Source organism: Cibotium barometz, chromosome 19, assembly GCF_041138505.1.
Source record: "Cibotium barometz isolate CiBa-2024 chromosome 19, ASM4113850v1, whole genome shotgun sequence".
Taxonomy (NCBI): Eukaryota; Viridiplantae; Streptophyta; class Polypodiopsida; order Cyatheales; family Cibotiaceae; genus Cibotium; species Cibotium barometz.
This window is the reverse complement of record NC_141064.1, coordinates 10,463,920-10,486,027: the sequence shown is the minus strand read 5'-3', so window position 1 is coordinate 10,486,027 and position 22,108 is coordinate 10,463,920. Positions and strand designations below refer to the sequence as shown.

The 22,108-nt window shown below is 39.7% G+C and overlaps 1 protein-coding gene across 5 annotated transcripts; it reads left to right on the top strand.

Moving 5' to 3' along the window:
* Positions 1–14,308: 14,308 nt before the first annotated feature.
* LOC147628219 (type I inositol polyphosphate 5-phosphatase 8-like) lies at positions 14,309–19,108 on the top strand. Of its 5 annotated transcripts, XM_086813282.1 has the most exons (15): positions 14,615–14,749; positions 14,842–14,940; positions 15,032–15,089; positions 15,213–15,321; positions 15,429–15,506; positions 15,614–15,710; positions 15,869–15,976; positions 16,280–16,724; positions 16,833–17,026; positions 17,274–17,382; positions 17,750–17,898; positions 18,012–18,215; positions 18,347–18,441; positions 18,545–18,630; positions 18,748–19,108. In XM_086813282.1, the coding sequence occupies exons 3-13, from the start codon at positions 15,054–15,056 to the stop codon at positions 18,363–18,365; spliced, it is 1,548 nt and encodes a 515-aa protein (XP_086669408.1). In that variant the 5' UTR covers positions 14,615–14,749; positions 14,842–14,940; positions 15,032–15,053; the 3' UTR covers positions 18,366–18,441; positions 18,545–18,630; positions 18,748–19,108. The 5 variants fall into 5 exon arrangements, with proteins under 5 accessions (XP_086669410.1, XP_086669411.1, XP_086669406.1 ...); XM_086813284.1 differs by having other exon boundaries at positions 14,309–14,749; positions 14,842–15,089; positions 15,623–15,710; positions 18,545–18,601; XM_086813285.1 differs by having other exon boundaries at positions 14,309–14,749; positions 14,842–15,089; positions 15,623–15,710.
* The last annotated feature ends 3,000 nt before the right edge of the window (positions 19,109–22,108 follow it).

Here is a 22,108-nt window from a genome sequence, read left to right as displayed (position 1 = left end):
TGGGGATTGAGGTCAAGCAAGATCTTCATATCATAGCAAAAGTATGCTTGTTGGGAGATTCTCATAGCATTTGGGATGACCGACTACAAATCTCTATCAATGCCTATGGAGGTGAATGGGAAGTGTACATGAAGCTTTCTTGCAGAAGATTCTTTACCATTAGTAGACATCAAGAAGTACAAGAAGCTGGTGGGGAGTTTAATTTTTCTCACTATCACTAGACTTGATATCGACTTCACAGTTGGTGTTTTAAGCAAGTTTTCTAATAAGCCATGGGAGAGTCATTGTTGGAAGCAAGGGATGTAAGAACTTAGGTTAATCAGAGGAACTCTTAAGTATGGCATCACTTACAGTGCATGTGACACTCTTATGGGTTACTGTGATTCAAATTGAGCAGGGGATTATGATTCTAAGAAATCAATTTTTGGATATTGTTTTTTGCTTGATTTTGGTGCTCTCTTGCACCGACAACACCCTTCAAAATTTACCTTATTGTTTAACAAATACTAATAGCAATTATTACCCTTCAAAGTGTAACTTCTCATTCAATAAATACTAGTTACACATCCAAAAAAAGATAGAAAAAGTACCAATTATAACCCTTCAAAGTGTAACTTCTCATTCAATACTAGTTTAATAGGAAAAGGTACCAATTATTACCCCTCAACGTGTAACTTCTCATTCAATAAGTACTAGTTACACGCTCAGAAAAATTTAGGAAAAGGTACCAATTATTACCCTTTAAAGTGTAATTTTCCATCCAATAAATACTAGTTACACACTCAAAAAAAGATAGGGAAAGCCATCCACCAAGTTAAAGCTAATGAAAACAATTTGAACTCTTCTTTAGAGGATCTATTTCTAAGACCCTCTACTATGGTTCATTCTAACTCTTTAAGATGGCTACAAATTGATTCATTCTAACTCTTTAAGATGGCTACAAATTGATACAAAGAGACCCGTGTCCTGAAGGATACACATACCTTCAACATAGTTTGACTGTTATATTCTTTGCACATGTTTTGTACAATTTATGTGTCTGTTATCTAAACTAGGTAATTTTTGAGAAAAATGCAAGAAAGATATTAGAGTTTTACGTGCATGTAAAATAAACCACTTAATAATTAGTTGCAAGTAAATATTTTCTTGGGTAATATTGGAGCCAATTCTATTGAGGTTCCTTTCATGGATGGAAAGGCTGTGGCTTCACATATAAAACTCTACAAGATCGCCTCAATTACAATCATGATATATAGTTGGAGGCTTTGATAGAAATGGAAGAGTATTGTTCCTCTAACTAGGTTGTATCTTAACCGAACCTAAATGATTCCCAAGTGGTGGTATGCCATACTAATTTCTCCTTAGTCAAGAATGATATTTCAAAATGAGGAGGTTGAGGAGCTCATAGACAAGCTAGTGGAAGTGGATCAAGATGCGGATGAAGTAGGAGAACCTGCGATACTACCAAAATTTCCAATCAAGTAGGAGAATCTGAGATACTACCAATTCCCAATCAAGATGATGGAATAAATGCATTTGAAGATGCTAGTGATGTGAAGGATGAAAATTCCACTAGTGAGATAGACCCTTTTATGATATTGGGCCCATGGATCTTGACATAGACTCATTAGCATGTATGGATTTGATTCAAGACATAATTACTGAAGGGAAACCCTAACTAATCCAATACATATATTTTATTGTTACATGACTTTTCATTAAGTGTTGGCTTGAAAAACTTAAGTAGAATTTGCATTATAAATGTCATTTGTAGCTTGAAACATTACTCTCTAATCTTGGGTTTGGGAGATTATCCCAGGGTTTTATGGCTATGCTTCTGGGTTTGGGAGATTATCACAGGGTTTCGTGGATATGCTCTCAGGTTTGGTTTATTAGCATAGGGTTTCGTGGCTATGGTCTTCGGTTTGGGAGATTCTCCCAAGGTTTTGTGGCTATGCTCTCAAGTTTGGGGGATTATCCTTGGGTTTTGGGGCTAGAAACACAACATATACATGGTTACTTTGTGGTTTTTTATGGTTTTGGGCTGTGTATATGACCTCATTTATAAATGTGTGTATAATGACATGTATAATTGTGTCCATACCACAAGATGAAAACCACTTCTCACACTCCATTATCTCTCTAAATTACATGGTTAAGTTTCACAACTAGACCCCCCATTCTATTATAGTGTCTCTTATAGTGTTTTACTCACATCCATTCTCTTGTAGTGTCCCTTTTACATTGTGCCTTTGTTTCTCCACATTTTAAGTTCTTTGACACCTAAATGCAGTATCATCATATGAGCTCATGTTTCCCTTGGTACAAGACTCAAAAGATAGAAACATGGAAATGCGCCCTCCTCCATTAGACAAGTATGTATAATTTTGTCACTCGATGAGGAATATTGTTAATGTTTTGTGCATATTTCATTCTTAGATGCACAAATAATTTAATCCTTTGAGCATCTTTATGTGTTTATGATTTCCCTCTTTTGGTCAAATGGGATCTCTAAACATTCTACTTTGATCTTCACCTACTCCCATACCACCAACTTGTGTGAATTGTGCAGTTAGCCTTGGAGCTTCTACATAGCTGTAAAATGTTTTTATTACCTAGGATTTAAATATTTTAACACCAATTTTAGCTTTCAAATTATGGCTCTTTATCCTAGGAGAAGATCTAAAGTTTTTACCACCAATTTTAGATGGGAAATGAGACTCTTTTGCATAGTTGCAAAATGTTCTTTATTACCTAGGAGAAGATCTAAAGCTTTTACCATCAATTTTAGGTTGGAAATTATGAGAGTTTTATCCTTGGTGAGTCATCCTTGACATGCAGATGAAAATATGGTGTTGCATCTAAGACTTGCATGCTCTATATGGCTTGGATCCTTCTCTATCATGTGTGATGTAGCTTATATATCTTACGATTGGAGTTACATACTTCATAATATAGGTCTTACTCGTAATAGTAATGGGAAACATTCAAAAGCTTTGGTTTATATATCTTACGATCAAAGTTGCATACTTTATAATATAGGTCTTACTCATACTAGTAATGGGAAACAAGCAAATGCTTTGGCTTAGCTCTATTTGAGAACAACAAAGTTATTTGATAAAATCTCTTCACTAGTCTATAACTCCATCTCTTTCTTTTGTAGATAGTCTTTCCTCGATATGATCATACTAATGATTTCAATCCCTCTCTTGGGTGTCTTGATGAGGAGTGTGAAAAATGGTATAAGTTTCACTTATCTCTTCTGCTTTTATACCTTTAAACCCTAACATGTTTACTATATTTTAGCTCTCTCGGCCTTTAACTCCATTCCTACGCCCACATCCCTTTAAAAAATTTTAACCCTTGTCTAATCCCAAGCTATCATCATCATAGCCCCGCTTGGTCCTACTATGTCCAAGCCTCGAGCTCCTTACTTTCCTGTCCCTCCAAGTGGGCTACAGGGTCTTTATCATTGCCATCATATCATTGTCCTTTTGGTTACCCTTGCCTTTCTTATCTTCATCCTCATTCTTTTTCATTTTTTGGTAACTTTTTTTATGGTTTCTTTGGTTGCTACTCAAATTTCATTGGATCTTTCCCCTTGGCTTCTTGGCTTCTCTCCAAGATTCTTCCTTTTCTGGACTTTCTTCTTCTCTCTTCTTCTTGCTTGTACTTTCTTTTCTTCCTCCTTTCTTGTTTCTTTCTTGGTTGTTATCTTCTACGCTTTTCTTCCTTCTTTTTTATTTTTCCCTCCTTGACTTGCAATTTATTTTATTTCTCTTTTTTTATTTCTTTCTTGGATTGTGTTGTCCTCTTGGCTTTTCCTTTAGTTGTTTTTTGTTTTTTCTTGGTTGCTATCTCCTTGGCTTTTCCTTTAGGCTCAGCCATAATTTTACCAATTTTGTACTTTTTATACTTTACTTCTACGTTATACACATTTTAAAGTCTTGTTTATTGGCCTCTTTCTCTTTCAGCTCTTGGAGCTTTTTTCCTGTTATAAAAGCATTTTCTCAGTGCTCCACCCTCGTGTTGTTATTGTGGGTGATAGGTTGTGCTCTATTTTGTAAGGTCCCCTTTATGAGGAGTAATCGATGGGGTGAACACCCAGGCAACCTAGGCACTCTTCCAATTTTGACATAGGGTGGCCAAATGTGGCTAGATGGTTAGGATATGGCTTATGTGGAGATGGCACTCTATTAAGTCAGATGCACGCTTATGCAAGCTATGTGATCACATTTGTGAGTGATGGATAACAAACTGGGGATAACAATTCGAGGACACAATGTTCTCAAGATATAAGGCACATTTGAGGGTCCAAACGGTCTAAGATGGACATGGGAGTTGCAAAAAGTACTACGGGATATGTTTGTAATCTAATACGGTCCTAGTTGGATGATATGATTGGTTGGTCATTTTAGACCAAGTTATGGGTTGGCTAACATGGCCGACCTACATCCATGCTAACCCTAGGCACTAAATATAAACTAGTTTGGTAGCCTTTGTTCATCATCGAGTTTATTGTATATTCAAGTGCTCTTGCAAGCAAGAAATCGTCCATCCACATTCTATCTAGTTCACTATCAAAGATCCTTACCTAGAGCACACGGTTGGGTGGAAAACCATCAGTTTGTCATTAAAGTTTGCAAGTAATAATATTGTTCTCTTTCCACAATTCAATGCTTTGTATTATGAAGATTTTGCTTTGCTATTATGTTTTCTTATATGGTAGGTAAAGATTGTTTAGTTTACTATTTAAAGATAGATTTAGAGAGATGGACCAACCTACAAATAATGTAGCTCGTGCTTGCCCTCCACCATTTGGTTAGATGGTATACATTACACTCTCTAGGTAGTTCAAGATAAGATCCGTTCTTGATTCATATAAGTCGTGGGAAAACCATTGATGTAAAGTTAAGTCGTACTTTGGATCCATTACACATCATACCACCAGGTCATCCTACTTTGGATCCATTATGGATGATACCACCAGATCTTGCTCTCACTTTGTTGGTGTGGATCCGAAGGAATGTAGATACATTATGTGCCATCATCACCAGCATCATTGATTTAGTGATAACCTTCATTCAACATACTACCACAACTTCTTTTAAAGCATGTCAAGTTTTTAAGAACCAGTATGAGGAGTCATGCAAGGATACAAAACCAATATGAGGAATCATGCAAAAAAAAAAATATGAAGGAGAAGAAACATTGCAATTTATATTATACATAAAGAATCAACAAGATCATATAGCAGTGGCAGTGGAGATCACCAAGTCCAGTGAAGAACTGATATATAGGTACATCAGAGCTTGTCCCCGAAGTATAATAGTTTGGTGACCTCACTAAGAACACATACATTAGCCAAAAAGGAGGAATAATTGGCCAAGTAAGGAAAGGATTAAGAAGTGGTTGAGTTAATTAATTAAGGGTAAAAAGGGAGGTAACTAGCTAAAAAATTACCATGTAGGGAAAGGATTAGGAAGTGGTTAAGTTAATTAATAATCAAGGGGGAAACTAGCCTAAAAAGTGTCACTTTCACCCTTGTATTTGGGGTCTATTGCCTGCATAAAAAGTTGATCCCCCCTACCATACTTGGAGGATAGTGTATAAAAAGGTGGGCCCTCCTAATTTTTGATTTTTTTAACTTTAACTTTTTCAAAAAGGGGAATTTTTAAAAAATGCTTTTTTTGGGGGGGGAATTCGAATCTTCTCTCTCTCTCTCTCTCTCTCTCTCTCTCTCTCTCTCTCTCTCTCTCTCTCTCCGTCCGCAGTGCTCAAGTCAAGATCTTACCTTAGCCTTGCCAAAGTATATGTTATTGGGTTTTAGTTTAAATCCACAATCTACAACTTCCCAATATGGGTGCACTAGCTCGTCCTCCCATCCTCACTCGATTGTCACACTGGAATGTTCTTTTTCTAAAGGGGTGAAGGGAGAGTTCTCAATACCTTGATGGAGGCAAGAAGAGATGATCCTTTGTGACACAGGTATCACACCTATTCAAGCAAGTATCCATCTAAGCATGAATTCAAAAGCATACAAGCAACAAGCAACAAGAAGGAAGAAGGAGAGCTCACAAATAAATTATTGCAAGGGAATGATTATGTCTTATTATAAAAAATGACGTATACAAGTGACTAGTTTTCACACTAGGCTGGCTAAACTTAAAAATGTTCTGACCTCTCTTACTAGTCTTAAGCAAAGCATGTACACTAAGTGCATAGACTTTCCCTATTTGACATTAAGTTCGTGTGGTAAGGCTGCTTTGTATGTTACACTGCTGTCTTACAAAAGTTAATTGTTTGTTCTCACATGGGTAAGATGACAAAGTACCTTATAGTAGGTCAAGTAGGTGAAACCATGTTAATCTACAGACACCCTGTCATAATCCTCTCTCTCTCTCTCTCTCTCTCTCTCTCTATGTTCTTTCTTTATAGCTTTCTCTCTCTAACACTCAACTATGCTGGGATCATCATAGCTCTCTCTCTCTCTCTCTCTCTCTCTCTCTCTCTCTCTAGCATGAATTTTTGGTGGTCATAGGAGGTGGTGGAGGTTTGTACATTTGGAATAAGTAGGAAGGGATACCGTGCTATCTCCAACTATGGTTCAAAGGTCTTAAAGTTTGTCATCTAAATTTATTTGTTCTACCACGGCCATATACTGTGGGTAAGGTGAGACTTTAAGAAAGCTTGGCTATTCTAGACCTAGTAGGTGATATAGCACTACAAGAAAATGGGGGGGTCTAGTTGTGAAACTAGGATAGCATGTCAAAGACATTAATAATTGGCTCTTAAGCATCAAATATGAGGAGGACAAATGTTTCTTCAAAGCTACCTTTGATACACTCCAAGACAAATTTAAAGGTTGGAAGGGAGTTGCAAACTCACTTATGGAAAACCAACTCCTCTAACTTGAAATGATTGCCTTGCATGGCGCAGCCAATAAGGCTAAAGGGAGGTTGAAGGGAAATGAAGAGGCTTGTCACAAGACAAGGAGCTCATGGAGGCAAGGGAAATGAAGAGGCTTGTTTCAAGACAAGGAGCTCATGGAGGCAAGGGTTTGGGACAACCTAATGGTTTTTTGGGAGCACTGGTCCTTTTGCCACTAAAGATCTCAATGTAAGCCCCAAAGTTGACACGTTGATGTAGCTTGGATGCTTCTACAATATGATATATAGTACTATATGCTTTATCCTTCTCTAGGTATATTAAGACCATCACATTGTTTTTCGTAAACTTTGCTATCAAACAAAGACTAGAAAAATCATATTCTTACATCTTCTAGTTATATCATTGGGGGACTCCTCAAAATTTTAATGGAAGAGATGAGAAAATAAAATGATGTTATAAGCCATGGGAGGGTAACCAAATTATTGATGAATTAATTTAAATAACTATAAGGTTTAACTCTAGATAACAAAATATAAAATGTGGTTTATCTTCACCTTTTTGGTTATGTAATGTGCTAAGCTTTACTAGCACAAAGCCATAGTCGCATCTCTTTACATGATCTTTAATGATGAAGAGTTTGAAAAAAAAATCTTTGTATTTAGAACATGGATAATGTACAAGTAAATATGCACCCAAGAAACTTGGGCTTTGGCACATATTATCATAATGTATCTACCCCAACAAAAGCTTGTCTTTAGACCAAAGTATAGATTGTTATCATCATTATGGTAATATACAAAACTTCTTCACAAGAATGAACAAACTTATAAGGCCGAAGTATTGAATTCTCAAGCTTTACATCATTACTAAAATAAATTGTAGAAAGATTGAAATTGATAAATAGAAGCTCAAACCACGATATTAACTAAGTATTTTTATTTGTCTAAGCCGATTTTCAAATGTTAGTAGAAATGTCATCAATCTGTCATATCATGCAAGGCAACTTGGCTTCTTTGAGTGCTTTAAGTAGATATTGACGAATACTTTACTTTTTGAAGGAACACATAAAACTTGAAGGAATAGATATTGATGAATACTTTACTTCAAAATTTGGCAATGTTGAAACTTCCAAGAGATTCAAAACAAATAAATGCTTATATAATGGAAAAATAACTTTTATATTTTAAGAATTGGCTTTCCAATGTTATATCATGAATGACAAGTGCTTTATCATGAAGATATTAAAAATTCACCTTGATTTCAATATAAGCCAGATATGATTTTGAAATTATTGCATATTGTTTTGTACATGCAGGCTATTAACTATTTTTAATTAGAGTATTACATAGGGATATGATGAGTAAACATACAATTTGGTCAGTACTTGTCAAAGTGAAATGATTTTTGGTTAGTACAACCAAGTAATCATACAATCAAATACAAGCTTTCAAGAGGGTGCAAGATCATAGAGATTCATGAACTAGGCACAATATATTGTAAATGTCTTTAAAATTTACTAATGAAGGTGTATAGATATGGCTAATCAACACTTCATGCCACATCCAACATTACACATTTCAAAATGTAATAATCATTAATGAAAGCTTTGAGCTACGTGTGACCTCAACTTCTATCACTTCTAATGGTAGTAAGGTTATTTTTAATTACAAGCAATGACTTGCTCACAAATCATTACCTCTAGAACAAGTGGTATGGTGTTCAATGATAATGGTAGACACACAATCATAATTTGAGATCCCTAGCCATACATAAATGCATAAATTATGTTTTTATATTGTAGCTATTGTATAATTTCAACATATATGTGTAGTTTCAATGGCTAGTGAAACTTTTCTTTTTTAAGCTATGAATATACAACAATACAATAGATACTCGTAAGAATATATAATAAAGTTGTTACTCTACGGTGAATGAAAGTAACAAGGAAAGAAAGAAGATTTATAATTAGGGATCAAGTTGCATGGTCACTAGAATGGAAGTTAAAATAGCGATTGCCATATAAAATGACTAAAATAAATTTTAGCCTAGAGTTTGGAGATTTCAAGGGCACACCTTCAGACATGAAATGGTCAAAAACATAGAAATTTTATTGTTACATCATATACAAATTAGTAAGATATTTCAACTCAATGGGGTTTGGAAGTTGGATGATGAAACTATATTAATGGTGTCAACATAGTTGTGTTCTACCCTTACAGTAAGAAGGCCCTAAAATAGCCACATAACCCCTAACCACATGAAAAACGAGGATGCTATTTTCAGTCATCATAAAGATGATGGGATGATGTAGATAAAGAAATATCATTAAAAGATAAATTCAAAAAGTAGGATCATTTGTAAGATGTTACAAATGTTAGATAAAGAAATATCATTAAAAGATAAATTCAAAAAGTAGGATCATTTGTAAGATGTTACATGAGATGAAGTGGCATAAGGCTAGTATAAGGGAGATATGTACATGAGTAGATTAACCAAAGAGAGAACATGACAAGGAAATGTATGTGAAGTTAGTATTGCCTATATAGGTGGTTACGCTTGCTATTTTTGAAGTCTATGATTGTTAGGTATACCATGCAACATGAGTACCAATATCCATACATAGGTTATTTAAGGGCGTGATCATTGGTTTTTGAGAAAAAAACATGGTTCCTCTAGTCCACACATCTAAAAAGACTTTATAAGTCCAAATATTAATCAAAATAAAATTTAAAAACAAACATGTAATTCTCTTACCTAACAGACTTTATAAGGAGGATTAGCAAGGATTGGGTTTTATAAATCTACGTTTCTTACTCATGTTTGCCTAACACATGTGTAGGTGTTTGACGAATTGACATCTTAAAATTATAGATTTTTATTTCATGCACCATGCAAAAATAAAGTTGAGTGTTATGGATGCGTGAAAAAAATAAAATTGAATGTTATGGATGTGTGATAAAACATGAAAAACTTGTTCATGTGGTTGCTTATTTAAATAACAACTCACTTGCCAATGTTGCTGTTTAATGTCAAGTGGTACTTGCATATGAACACACCCTTAACTTTAGCATATCAATATACTTGTTTAAAAAAACTCATACAAATTTAAGAACATTATAAGAAGCTCACCTCAATAAAAAAAGTACTCTTTTTATTTAAAATTCACCTTTTTGTTGCTAAAGGTGAAACGCCCTTTTCATTATCATGTACTCCTTTAGTATATATCTACTTACACTTACTATGAGGAGAACGTGAAGCAAAAGAGAAGGCTCTTTGAAGACTAAAAAATGAGCCTTATGGAAACTTGTAGCCACTTTTTAGTCCATTTTCCATAAAGCTAGATGACACCCTCCCACAACCAACATAGCCCTCCCTCCACTTATCCTAACCCACCCTCTTCCTTGCCCCTTTCTATGCCACTAAGCTCTAACTCCCTTTGGCTCACCTTTACCCATGTAGCTATGACATTTCTCTACCATAGAATCTCCTTCAATTGAATAGGCCTTCCTCCTCCCCCACCCACTCCTAATTCTCTCTCTCTCTCTCTCTCTCTCTCTCTCATATTTATTTTTGTGCATGTAGGAGGTTAGAGGCCATGAATACATGTAATAGAGAGATTAAGGCAGGGTTAAGTTTTTCTTGTTATTAGGTTCACTTCCTGATGATAAAAGGATTAGAGTAGGGTTAGCGAAAGGTGTGTGTGTGTGTGTGTGTGAGAGAGAGAGAGAGAGAGAGAGAGAGAGAGAGAGAGAGAGGAGTTTTCCTTTTTTTTTTCCTGAGTTGTTCTCTTAACAAATTTTATTGACGTTTAGTTCTACCTTCTAAAAGTAAGTGGCTTAGTTCTAGAAAGGTAGGCTATATAAAGGAGGTAAGAACATTATCAATATTCACCCCTCATAATCCTTATTGTCATATTAAATATGTAAGAACAAGATCAAATATGGTCCTTGAGCCACTCGTTCACCCAGGACCCCAAAAACATAGAATTTGCAAAACTGTAATATAGAATTTTCACATCCATGGGGCCTCCTCACTCACACCATCATCATCAAACAACTTGAATTCATAGAAAATAGTAGAAAATAAAGATTTGTAGATAATAACTCAAAGAAGAAGAAGAATTACACCATATAGCAGCGAATCACTTTGAATCTTCGATTAGGAGAGAAGTACAATCTAATGAAAATCTCTCTCTCTCTCTCTCTCTCTTATCACACCCCTCTCTACGTTTCTCTCTTTGTTTTTTGCAAGGATTGAGGGATCTCACAATCCATCTCTCTAGCTCCATGATAGTCATCCATTTCTCGTCCTTTGTTTCTATTTGGATGAGAGCTCCTAGACCTCTTTGTGCACCTTTTTTTTTTGGATTTGTGGGGAGATGTGCTACCACATGTGATGTGGTGAGGGAGTTGGATTGTAAATATGTGGGCCACATTGAGGCTTGTTTAAGAGAGGACAATGAGGGAACCTTAAGCGTCCACCTATATGTGGTGAGAGGGGGAAAAAGAAAGGATGACGAAATTTCTAAAAAGGTTTGATCTTTTAAACCTAAGATCCAACCTTAGTTTCATTAAAGAGCTGCCGATGAGAGATAGACAGAGGGGGAAGAAAATCCTAAGGTCAAAGAATATGTATACAATTTCTTGGAGTTAATGAAATAGGTGCCCCTCATAATCCTCACGATTTCTAGACAAATATGGCACCAAAATCTTTTTTTTTTCTGCATTTCCATTAAATAAATTCTATGATTTTTTCAAGAGAAAAAGTGTTTTTCTAAGGTTCCATTTTAGTATCGAGTTATTGAAAGTCGATTTCTATTTTGCATTTGATATCATTTTTACTTAAGGGAACTTCTCAGCTTCCTCTCAAACATGGAGTTGGATGCTATCTGGCATCTCCTCTCTCTGCTCGTCTCTCTCTTTGTGGATGGCATGCTTCTCTCTCAAGCTCTCTGCCCACAGATTCTCTCTCTCTCTCTCTCTCTCTCTCTCTCTCTCTCATGATGATGATTTGTTTGGCTTTCTCTCTTCTGCAATTAGGATTTGGCCAGGGTACAAATTCTACATAGGGAACAGCTGAGCGCCAGCGATTTCCCATTCTCGCGCCCATCCACTCGAGGAGCGAGTGTTGGTACTCTGCCCTCAGGAGTCCAGTTATCGGGCAGCGTCTAGTGTGTGTGTGTGAGAGAGAGAGGGTGCCAAGCGGAGAGGGGGGATAGAGAGAGAGAGGTGTGCGCAGGTCTTGACTCAGGGAGGGAGGTGTGCGGGAGGAGAGAGAGGGGGGACGCCTGTGGGAGGAGAGAGAGAGAGAGAGGGGGGCATGAATACATGGAGAAGGGGGTGTAATATAGGTATTTATTCATTAATGCCACATATGCATACAGAATAAATTCTTCGAGCCGACGCCCAATTTGGGTAGGGCAATTCCTCTTTGGAAACCTGCCGGGTATACAGAGTTTTTAGTGGGTGAGCCCAAAGGCAAGTCCCACAGTACCTGGGCTCCTTCGGGAGTTCTTGGTCGCTGTCATGCCTAGTCTCTGGGTCTTTCGAGGTCATGCACGTGTTCATCTCTGACCCTGGCTTGAAAAAACTTCGAGCCGACGCCCAATTTGGGTAGGGCAATTCATCTCCGAAAACCCGCCGGGTATACAGAGTTTTTAGTGGGTGAGCCCAAAGGCAAGTCCCATAGTACCTGGGCTCCTTCGGGAGTTCTTGGTCGTTGTCATGCCCAGTCTTTGGGTCTTCCGGGGTCATGCCCTAAGGAAGTAGCGAAACCATCATCACGATTGAGACGACAAAGCTAATGACAAAAGCGTTTCTCTGTTCGAGTCTCAGAAACGAATGTGTTCATCTCTAACCCCGGCTCGAAAAACAAAACATACAATATAAACTGTGAATATGCATACAGAATATTACCTAAATTGTGAATAACCTAAGTAAAATGCATAAAATTTATTGAATCAAAATAATCTCAACTTAGTTAATACCTTTCAAATTGTACGTGGCAAAGGTGCATCAAATTACATGATCAAGAGGGGTAAAAACTAGTAGATTTGTGGGGAGAGCGAGTGGACATAGCAGCACTGTGTTGAGAGAGAGGAGATCTTGGGGAATAGCAGTGAAGCTCAGAAAACAGAGCATTACTTAAACTAGGTAGTGGGCTGTCACGCCGCTGTGGACTGTGGAGCAATTGAAATTTCGAAACGGCAGGTGAGTGCTGCGTGGCAGTGCGTGCCTCCTATATGGTGGACCTGGCATCATACATGGCAAACGGAACGGGTCGGGCACCTGCCATTCGATGGGACCCATTTATGTTGCAGGATTTTGTCCGCGTGCTGCCGCCGGCCGCCCGGCGGGAGAGGCGCCGGCGGCGGTCGGTCGAGAAGATTTGGGCACCGGCTGGTGGCGGACGGGCTGACGGGCCATGTTCCGACATCATGCCGCCGTTAATATGCGTTATGTATGAACACCACCACCATGTATCCACATCATAACGGGTTTCCATGCATGGACCATGATCCATTCCTTAGTCTCACCATCATTCATGGCATCCATGTGAGCCTAGACCGCGATTTATGGGACATCCTACCAATGAGCCATGACCATGATCCTCTCTCTACGACGTAAAAAACCTCTCTCTCTCTCTCTCTCTCTCTCTCTCTCTCTCTCTCTACTCCCCCATCCATGAATCATAGATTTATGGGACATCCTACCAATGAGTCATGACCATGATCCTTACTCAATGTGCCTCATGGCATCCATGATGTGCCCAACTTCCAAGAGTCATGCCATCATCCGCTCTCCACTATATGTAGCAAGATCATCTTTCTTAAATTCTCTCCCCCCTTTGGAATCTCTCTTGGCCTGTTGGCTTCTTGCCTGCGGCCTCCTGCGGCTTGAATGCGGGTGTCCTTTTATCCGATCCGCTAGTGTTTCATGATTAAATCCATTCTCTCTCTTCTGGTCGTTCAAAGTGCAAAGGCGATCCTCGCTCAGGCGTTCTCTCTCTCTCTCTCTCTCGCTCGTGTTGAAGGGCCTGCTTTCTATGTACAATCTTCTTAACAGGCGAAAGCAGCAATTCTTTGAGATCGTTGTCTGTGCTGCTGCCCCACTTTTCCTTCTCTACATGTCCCTCTCTTTTAGAAACAGGGGTGTCTTCCCTTCTACTTTACCCCAACGACCGTCACGTTCATCTCTCTCTTTCTTAACCCCTCTGCCTGTCGTCTCCTTGTCCCTGTGTGTGTGTTTTTTCTTGTTGGGCTTTCCCTTTTTTGCACTTTGCCTTGCCCTGCCCTCCATGCTTGCCCCCAAACCTGGCTGTTGAGTGACGCAAGGGCATACATTCCTTTCCCCCCCCCAAATTTTTTTTTTGTGGGGGGTTGCAAGTGGATATATATGTGTTTGCCCTTCTTGTGTGTGCATATTTTTGCTGCATTCCAAGCTTCTTTTAGGTTCACATTGCTTGGCATTTGAGCAACCCCTTTGTTTTCCACCCCCACACTTTCCTTTTGCTTTTTTGCCCTCCATCTCCCGTGTCCTTTCCGGAGCCATAGGGTGGCGGACTTCCTGCATTGCTAGCGATTACCCATCACCTTTTTTACCTCTTTCAAAAAACTAGCCTGTGCTTTGCTTGCAATCTGTGACAATTGGCAGAACCTTCCCCTTCACTCATAGGCTAGCTAGCACGGCACCTCACCTTCTGCTCCGCCACATTCTCACATTAAATCCTGCAAGCTCGACCCTTTCTGATACCTGATTAATACACTAATCACGGACCTTACCAGACAAAATTTCAAGCTTAGTACAAAAATCAGGCCTTTCGCGGGGTGCAACTGCAGCTGCCCGGCCATTTGCTTGTGGTATGCTCTTCTTTCCTCTATCCACATTGAGAAAATTGACTAGTATGAGCCATTGTAAGCTAGCTAATCAACTAATCAATAAATTTGTACAGGGGGGTTAATGAAAGCATTTTGGAGCTTAAGCAAGATCTAATCGCCGAGCTCAATTACATGAAGAACCGTATATTTCATCGCACCAAAATGGTTGCAATGTAGGCAGTCTGCACACACTCTACAGAAAGCATACATTGGGCCGGCGTCTTTGGATTAAGCAGCTCTGAATATGAGGGATCCTTTTTTCAGAGCTTATGTTTGAAACCTTGGAATGAAGATGAGAGTTGAAGACAACAAGAGTGGCAAGGTAAGTGGGAAATTAGCCATTTTTATTCTCGAAATTTATGGAAAATTATCCAACTATGACCACAAATATTTCTAGTTTTTTGCTGAATTTTGATTTTTCCTTTTGTGATTTTTTTTTTTCCAGTTCTGGTCAAGGCTATCCTTCAGGAAATGGTTAAGTCGCAAGCAAGAAAGGCAAGGGTACCACGCTGACAAAGTGGATGAAACAGACAGCGAGTTTGAAGACCTGCAAGGTTAATTAAATGCAATTTAACTTAATAACTAGTTAATGTCTCCTTTAAGTAGTAACTAAGTAATTAAGCGGAAATTTTCAACACTATCATCTTGTTTTTTGGGGTAGGCTTATGGGATTTAGAATTCGAGCGAAGGTACAGCTGCTCAGCAACAGAGTTTACCCTTCCACGTTCCTACTCTACAGGTAGATTTACATTTTTTCTTTTTCAATTTGATGTTGTAAAATACATTAGCTCAAAATTATCGCCCAAATATTTTCAACATCCATCTAAGATAGTTGTTAAAAAGGAGACTCTGCAGGTTTCCAGCCAAGGCATTCCTCTGCTACCTTGATGCCAAAGGATTCTGAGATCTTAAAGTCAAAGTTCTCAGACATCCATCAATTCAGGTCAGAAAATTAGCACTTTGAAAAGATGGTACTTTTGTTCTTGATTTTTGTTTTTTGGCAATAAACTCTGCCTTAAAATGTTAAACAAACCTTGTGCTTTTTCCCACTTCCAAGTATTATACCAACTTTGCATGATCCCTCTTCTCTTCTGTAATCAGAGTCTTTGTTGGTACATGGAATGTTGGAGGAAGGGCCCCCAACGACAAGTTAGACATAGAAGAGTGGCTGGGGAGCTTGAAGGAGCCTGCTGATATATATGTGATTGGGTAAATGATACTACTATCCTAGTCCAAGATGTGTTTATAGATGGTTTCATGACAAAGAGATGCATCATGAGTCAGAGGGCCCTTGCCCAAGTGGCCATCATACCACGCTGCCCACAAGGAGGCGTGAGTTCGATCCTCGCTGACATCTGATACATCATGCATGTAACTCACTACCAAGAAAAAAAAGATGTATATATCTTAGCCTAATAGGCCATCAAATATGCATGCTGTAAATTATTTGTTCATTGAGTTGGGGCTCTCAGTATATTGCATAACCTTTAAATTTGCAACTCATATTTGTAGGTTCCAAGAAGTTGTTCCCCTTAGTGCAGGGAATGTGCTCGGGTCTGAGAACAATATACCAGCTGCCAGATGGCAACATCTCATTCGGCATACGCTTAACAACACGAATTGCAACGGGAGTAGCTTCAGAAGAAGTTGTAGCACCCCATCATCGATGTGGAATGAGTCAGCCATGGATTTTACAGACACCTTCAACCATGACTTGGGTGGCATCAACCTCACTACTTTTGCTAGTAGAGGAACCCCAACGCTATCACCTACCTTGAACAACAGATCACTTCCACATAAGTCTTCTCAAAACAGATCACGCTATGCTATGATTGCCAGCAAGCAGATGGTTGGTTTGTTTGTGTCAGTTTGGGTTCGAGGTGATCTGAGGCGGAATGTACGGAATGTGAAGGTCTCGTGTATAGGGTGTGGCCTCATGGGTTACCTTGGAAACAAGGTGAGATCTCTGTATAGGCTGCATGAGAAGTCCTAACTCACATGTGTATGGCTAGTTCATTGATGCCCTCGGCATACTCTAAACATCACTGTCTCAATTATGATGCAGGGATCTATTTCCATTAGCATGTGCCTCCATCAAACCACATTCTGCTTCGTATGCAGCCACTTGGCTTCAGGGCAGAAGGACGGGGATGAGATCAGGAGGAATGCAGATGTTTCAGAGATTCTCAGAAGGACCCAATTTCGCCGTTCCCATGACTTGAATGGGGCAGGCCTCCCGGAGACCATCTTGGAGCATGAGTAAGAATCATTTAAAGATAAATCTGGCATGACCTAATTTCCTAAGCATAGTGTCACATGGTAAAGCTTATAACGTAAGGTGTAAAACAATCCACAATATTTTATTTGGACATCTTTTATGTGCTGGGATTGACAACATACTCTTTCTTTTCATTGCACCTGAGAAGTTGTGTGCGGTTTGAGCACTCCCATGTTTCCATTTGATGAGTAAAGATGGTGCTGAATGGGCCTTGGTTTTATTATGCAGCCGTGTCATTTGGCTAGGGGACCTGAATTATCGCCTAGCTTTATCTCCCAGTGTCACCAGATCACTGCTTGCCAGAGAGGACTGGGATGCACTTCTGGAAAAAGATCAGGTGAGATATGAGGCTAATTTCTATATGCTGATGTGCTAAATTTTAGGCCAATAAATGGGGATTATTGCCCTCACACTTACATAGTTAGGCAGTATGGCTTGGTCTAATTGACATTCAAAACAGTTGGGCATCATGGTCTTGACATACTATCAGTAGTTGAGGCATTAAGGTTTTATAAGGTGGTCATCTGATTAGTAGTTGGGTAGTGGTCTTATAAGGCGGGCATTTTGGTCATTATATTGACATCTACGTAATTGAGCATTTTGGTCATTATATTGACATCTACGTAATTGAGCATTTTGGTCGTTTAAGGTGGGACTTGAATGTGCATTTGGTCTGATAACTGTGAAATTGATGTATATGGCAGCTTCATATTCAACGTAGAGCAGGCCGTGTTTTCAGTGGGTGGCATGAAGGCAAAATCTACTTTGCTCCCACATACAAATATAGGGCTAATTCTGATAGCTATACACTGGAAAAGGTGAAGCTCGGAGAGAAGAAACGGACACCAGCTTGGTATGTTGGTAGATTAATCATAAGCTTTAATTACCAAACACATGATGCTCCTGGATGACTAATCCCAAGATATGATTGATGTGTGCGATTTGACACGTGCTGTGTTTTTGAAGGTGTGATAGGATCCTTTGGTATGGAAGTGGCCTCAAGCAGCTTGCGTACGTGCGAGCTGAAACAAAGCTCTCAGACCACAGGCCTGTGTATGCAGTGTTCTCTGCTGAAGTGGAAGTGTTGAGCAGACAGAAGCTCAAGGACTTTCTAGTATTCAAATCTGCCAAGGTTGAAGTGGAGGAATTGCTGCCTTTTTGCGATGAAAGGTATTCGATCTCTAATGTTTTGGCCAATTGGGACATCAGAGAATGCCCAGTGGTGCATACAAATATTGCATATATTTTCATTTTTATGTTAAGCATTTTCTCACAAGCCTGCTTTAAATTGGCTTTCTTAGGAAATTCTGCAGAGTTTAGAGCTAATGCAAAAAGAAGGGTAGGCTCTAGACCAGAATTGGAGGGCTAAAAGGAGCTTTACTTAGCACGTGTGAAGGTATATCTTGTGTGATTAACCTTAACACATGTAGGCCATCTTATTGCTGTGTGTTAAGTGTTTAAATCTTGTTCTAATGGGAAAAACCATTCTGTTTTTGCAGTAGTGTGCACATTGCATGGAAAAGGGAGCCATGAAAGCATACCAACGCAGGTCTCCTGTGAGTCTTTATTAGCCTAAAACAAAGCTGTAAGCCATGGAATGGACTACACACTAGTTACATACTATTCACTACTTACTAGTATCAAGCCCTCATTTTTTCTCATATCTCATTTTTAACCATGTGTATGGGCATTATTATTGCAGCTATGGTGCAGAAATGATTCTTGCTGGAGGTACATATAATAGAATGGATGTCGCTCCCTCCGCAACATGATTAACATCATAGATGTAAATCAATTGACAGCCATATTTTTAGAGATGTATGATTAAAGCTTTACTGTGGAGAAAATCAAATTCTCCTAGCCCCCACCCATTCAAACTACACCATGTTTCAGCTGTTCCGAAATGAAAGTCCCCTACTTTCATTTATATTGGGGCCTTGTGATATCACATTGAAGAGAATTTTGTTCTTCCTCCCCCTTAATCCAATGGGGATCATTAAAGAAAAGTTTGTTTCTCCCCACTCTAACCATGGGGATCATTGAAGAGAATTTTGTTGACTCAATGCGCTGACTTAATCTCTCCCCTTTGCTACTTTTCAAAATTGCGTTTAATTTTCCTTTTTTAAAACCTAATAATGAACACCCACTATGCCCATTGAAGGGCACTTCGAGGCTGTGTTTTGCTACAAAAAAGGCTATAAAAAAATTAGAAATATGCAAATCAATACCGTTAACATTTGGAATTACCGTGCCCATATATTAAGTTACCTAGGAAAAGTGTGACCACAAACTAATGTATTGAAGTGCATAGATAGTGAGGAATTGATTGCAGAAAAAGCTTCGCTTTTGAATGCTCTTAAAGTTTGATAATGTGAATCTACCAACTACACAGTTGGTAGAAGTGGACAAGTGTTATACCCGAGGTTTGAGTTTGATCCTCACTGACTAAGTGGATGTGCACCCTTGTACAAATTGTCAATCCTTGCTAAGTGGATGTACGAGATGTACACCCTTGTATAAATTGTCGATCTTCATTGACTAAATGGATGTGAACTTTTGTACAAATTGTTGATAGGGGTATGTGAGTTATATACACAAACCCATGGAAATATCCATTTCTTGTTAATTTCAAGCCTTACCAAAAAAAAAAGCCATTCGTGCTTAGGCCCCTACTAAGCCCGCATTTACCATGGATATCCATGCTACATGCCTCTCGAAGTGGGTTTTAGTCTACTTTATTGAATATTAGGTTTTTTTAATTGTATGGGAAGGAAAGAAAAACTTTACAGTTCCGTACAGTTTAAGTCTTAAAAAAAAGGCCTCCTTTTTAAGATACTGCGAATTATTATACGCGCTTTAGAGGTATTTAGTGCAAGCTCGAAATTCCCCAAAGAAAGGCGTAAGCTCGAAATTTAACGGAATTCAACCAGGATTTGTACGCAAGCAAGTGCGGGGTTTTCTAGATCTTAACGGAGTGTTGTGCCGGGGTTAGGGGGTATTTCTATAGCATTGATCGAGGGGGATGGGAGTCTATGCCTTAGAAGTTGAACGTTTGTCTTGGGTTACAAATGCAAAATTGGACCCCTGCTATGATTAATTATACCCTTGTATGGGGAAGGGAACTTGGCATCATATGTGTGCGCTGTGAGCGGTGGATTCAAAGGAGATAGAAACGCTAAGATTTGTGAAGTGGGCGGCTACGGATGAGCAAGCGTTATTATAAATGTGTAGTGGCTCGTGTGACACATAGAAAAACACGAGGGACCCAACAAAGCACTGCACTAGCAAAGCACTAACTAGGCAGGCTAATAAAAAGAGTTCATATGGTCATTGGTGGTCCGAGTGATGATCGTGTGTGTGTGTATATGGGGTGGTGGACCGGTGGTGGTTGTGGTGGTGGTGGTGTTTTGGGGTGGAGGGGGCTACTGTCTTCGAGGTAATAGCCACAGCCATTGGCCAGCTGATAGTAAATGACGATAAATTTCTTGCAAGCTCGTGAGCTTTTTTAGGTGACCACGAGCGCAGATACATATGTGCACACAAATACATTAAATGGTGAGACCATGTCACCATAGCACGAGCGCGCTCGCACATTTACACACACATAATAACAGTAAAAAAAAAACAGGAGCCTTTTTTATCGACTAGAGTAAGCAATAGCACGAGCGCGCTCTCGCACATTTACACATACACATAATAACAGTTAAAAAAACAGGAGTCGACTAGAGTAAGCATGTTGAATGTCACCGTCATCTCCACATCTCTCTCGCTCTCTCTCAGGAGAGAGGGGTGTCCGGGGCAGTGGGCACTGCTTTCCTCGCGAGCCTGTAGGCGCTGCCAGCTGCCTGTCGCAGTCTCGATTTTGTCGAATCTGTCCCACCTCAGCCGGTCAGACGCAAGCCGAGTCCGGTTAATGATGCTCGCATTAACTCTAAACAATCATAATATCGGACCTGGTCGCTCAGCTGACTCGCAGACGCAGTCCCAGACTCCCATTCTTTTCCTTTGGTGTGTCGCGAAATCCTGCAGCGGGCCCTTTTTAACCATGATGACGATGCCCGGTCTCTGCAGAGACTCTGCACAAGAAGCTTCACAAGTTCACACAACGGTGGCGGCCGGGCGTTGGAATCTGTTACAGTGTGGGCAGGAAACCGCCCGCGGCGAGCTGCCAAGAGTCCACGGTGCGTGGGAACAGCCTCTGTATTGTGATACCTCGTGCTTTCCCTGGACTAGGCGACAAGCCCCTCTAATGTGTGCTGTCAGCTGACTGATTATGTTTTTGACCCAATCACACCGGCTCCCGGGCCGCGTCGCTTTTGCACGAAAACCACCCCCTCCCGAGTATTATTAGCCTTGCGCAAATAAATAATGCGCATCATTTCTGCTTCCTGCTAATATTGATCTCCACTGCCGTGCAGAGCACAGAGAGCTGCCGACTCCCGAGTCATGAGTTCTCGTTTTTAATACTCGCAAGTTCGCTCGTACAACGTACTACACGAGCCGAATTTTTAAAAGTTTCCTTAGCTAGAGCTTTCAAGTTTACTCCTTCAAAGTTCAGACGCGTCCAGCTTTTTAAAGTTCACTCCTTCAAGTGCCAGCACGACATCCCTTTGATCTTTGAATACTCACATAAATGACGCCCACTTAGAGCACGTTCAGGCGGGAGCGATTCTCACAGCCCTCTCAACACGCTGGACCGGCTTTTTTAACATGCAAAGAGCTCGGTGGAGCAAGGGGGCCTTTTTTTTTTTTTTCCCAGAGGTTCGTTCCTTTACCCGCATACCTTCTGGTGCGGGTGAGGGATGCGGCCCTATCGTTTTGGGCCTCATGGTTTTGGGTGCCCGCACGCACATCGATATTTGGGGTTTCACTTTTTAAACTTGCCACCAACGGCGGGCTCTAGCTTCCCACGTGAACAAGCTCTTAGAGAAGAAGGTAAACCGTGAGTTGTAAAACTATCAACACCATGAACCTGTAGACGAATTAGCATGGAGGAAGAAATCACCATCAAAATTCTTTACAATTCTTGATAGAAGATGGCGAAAAATTACTTGGAACGAACT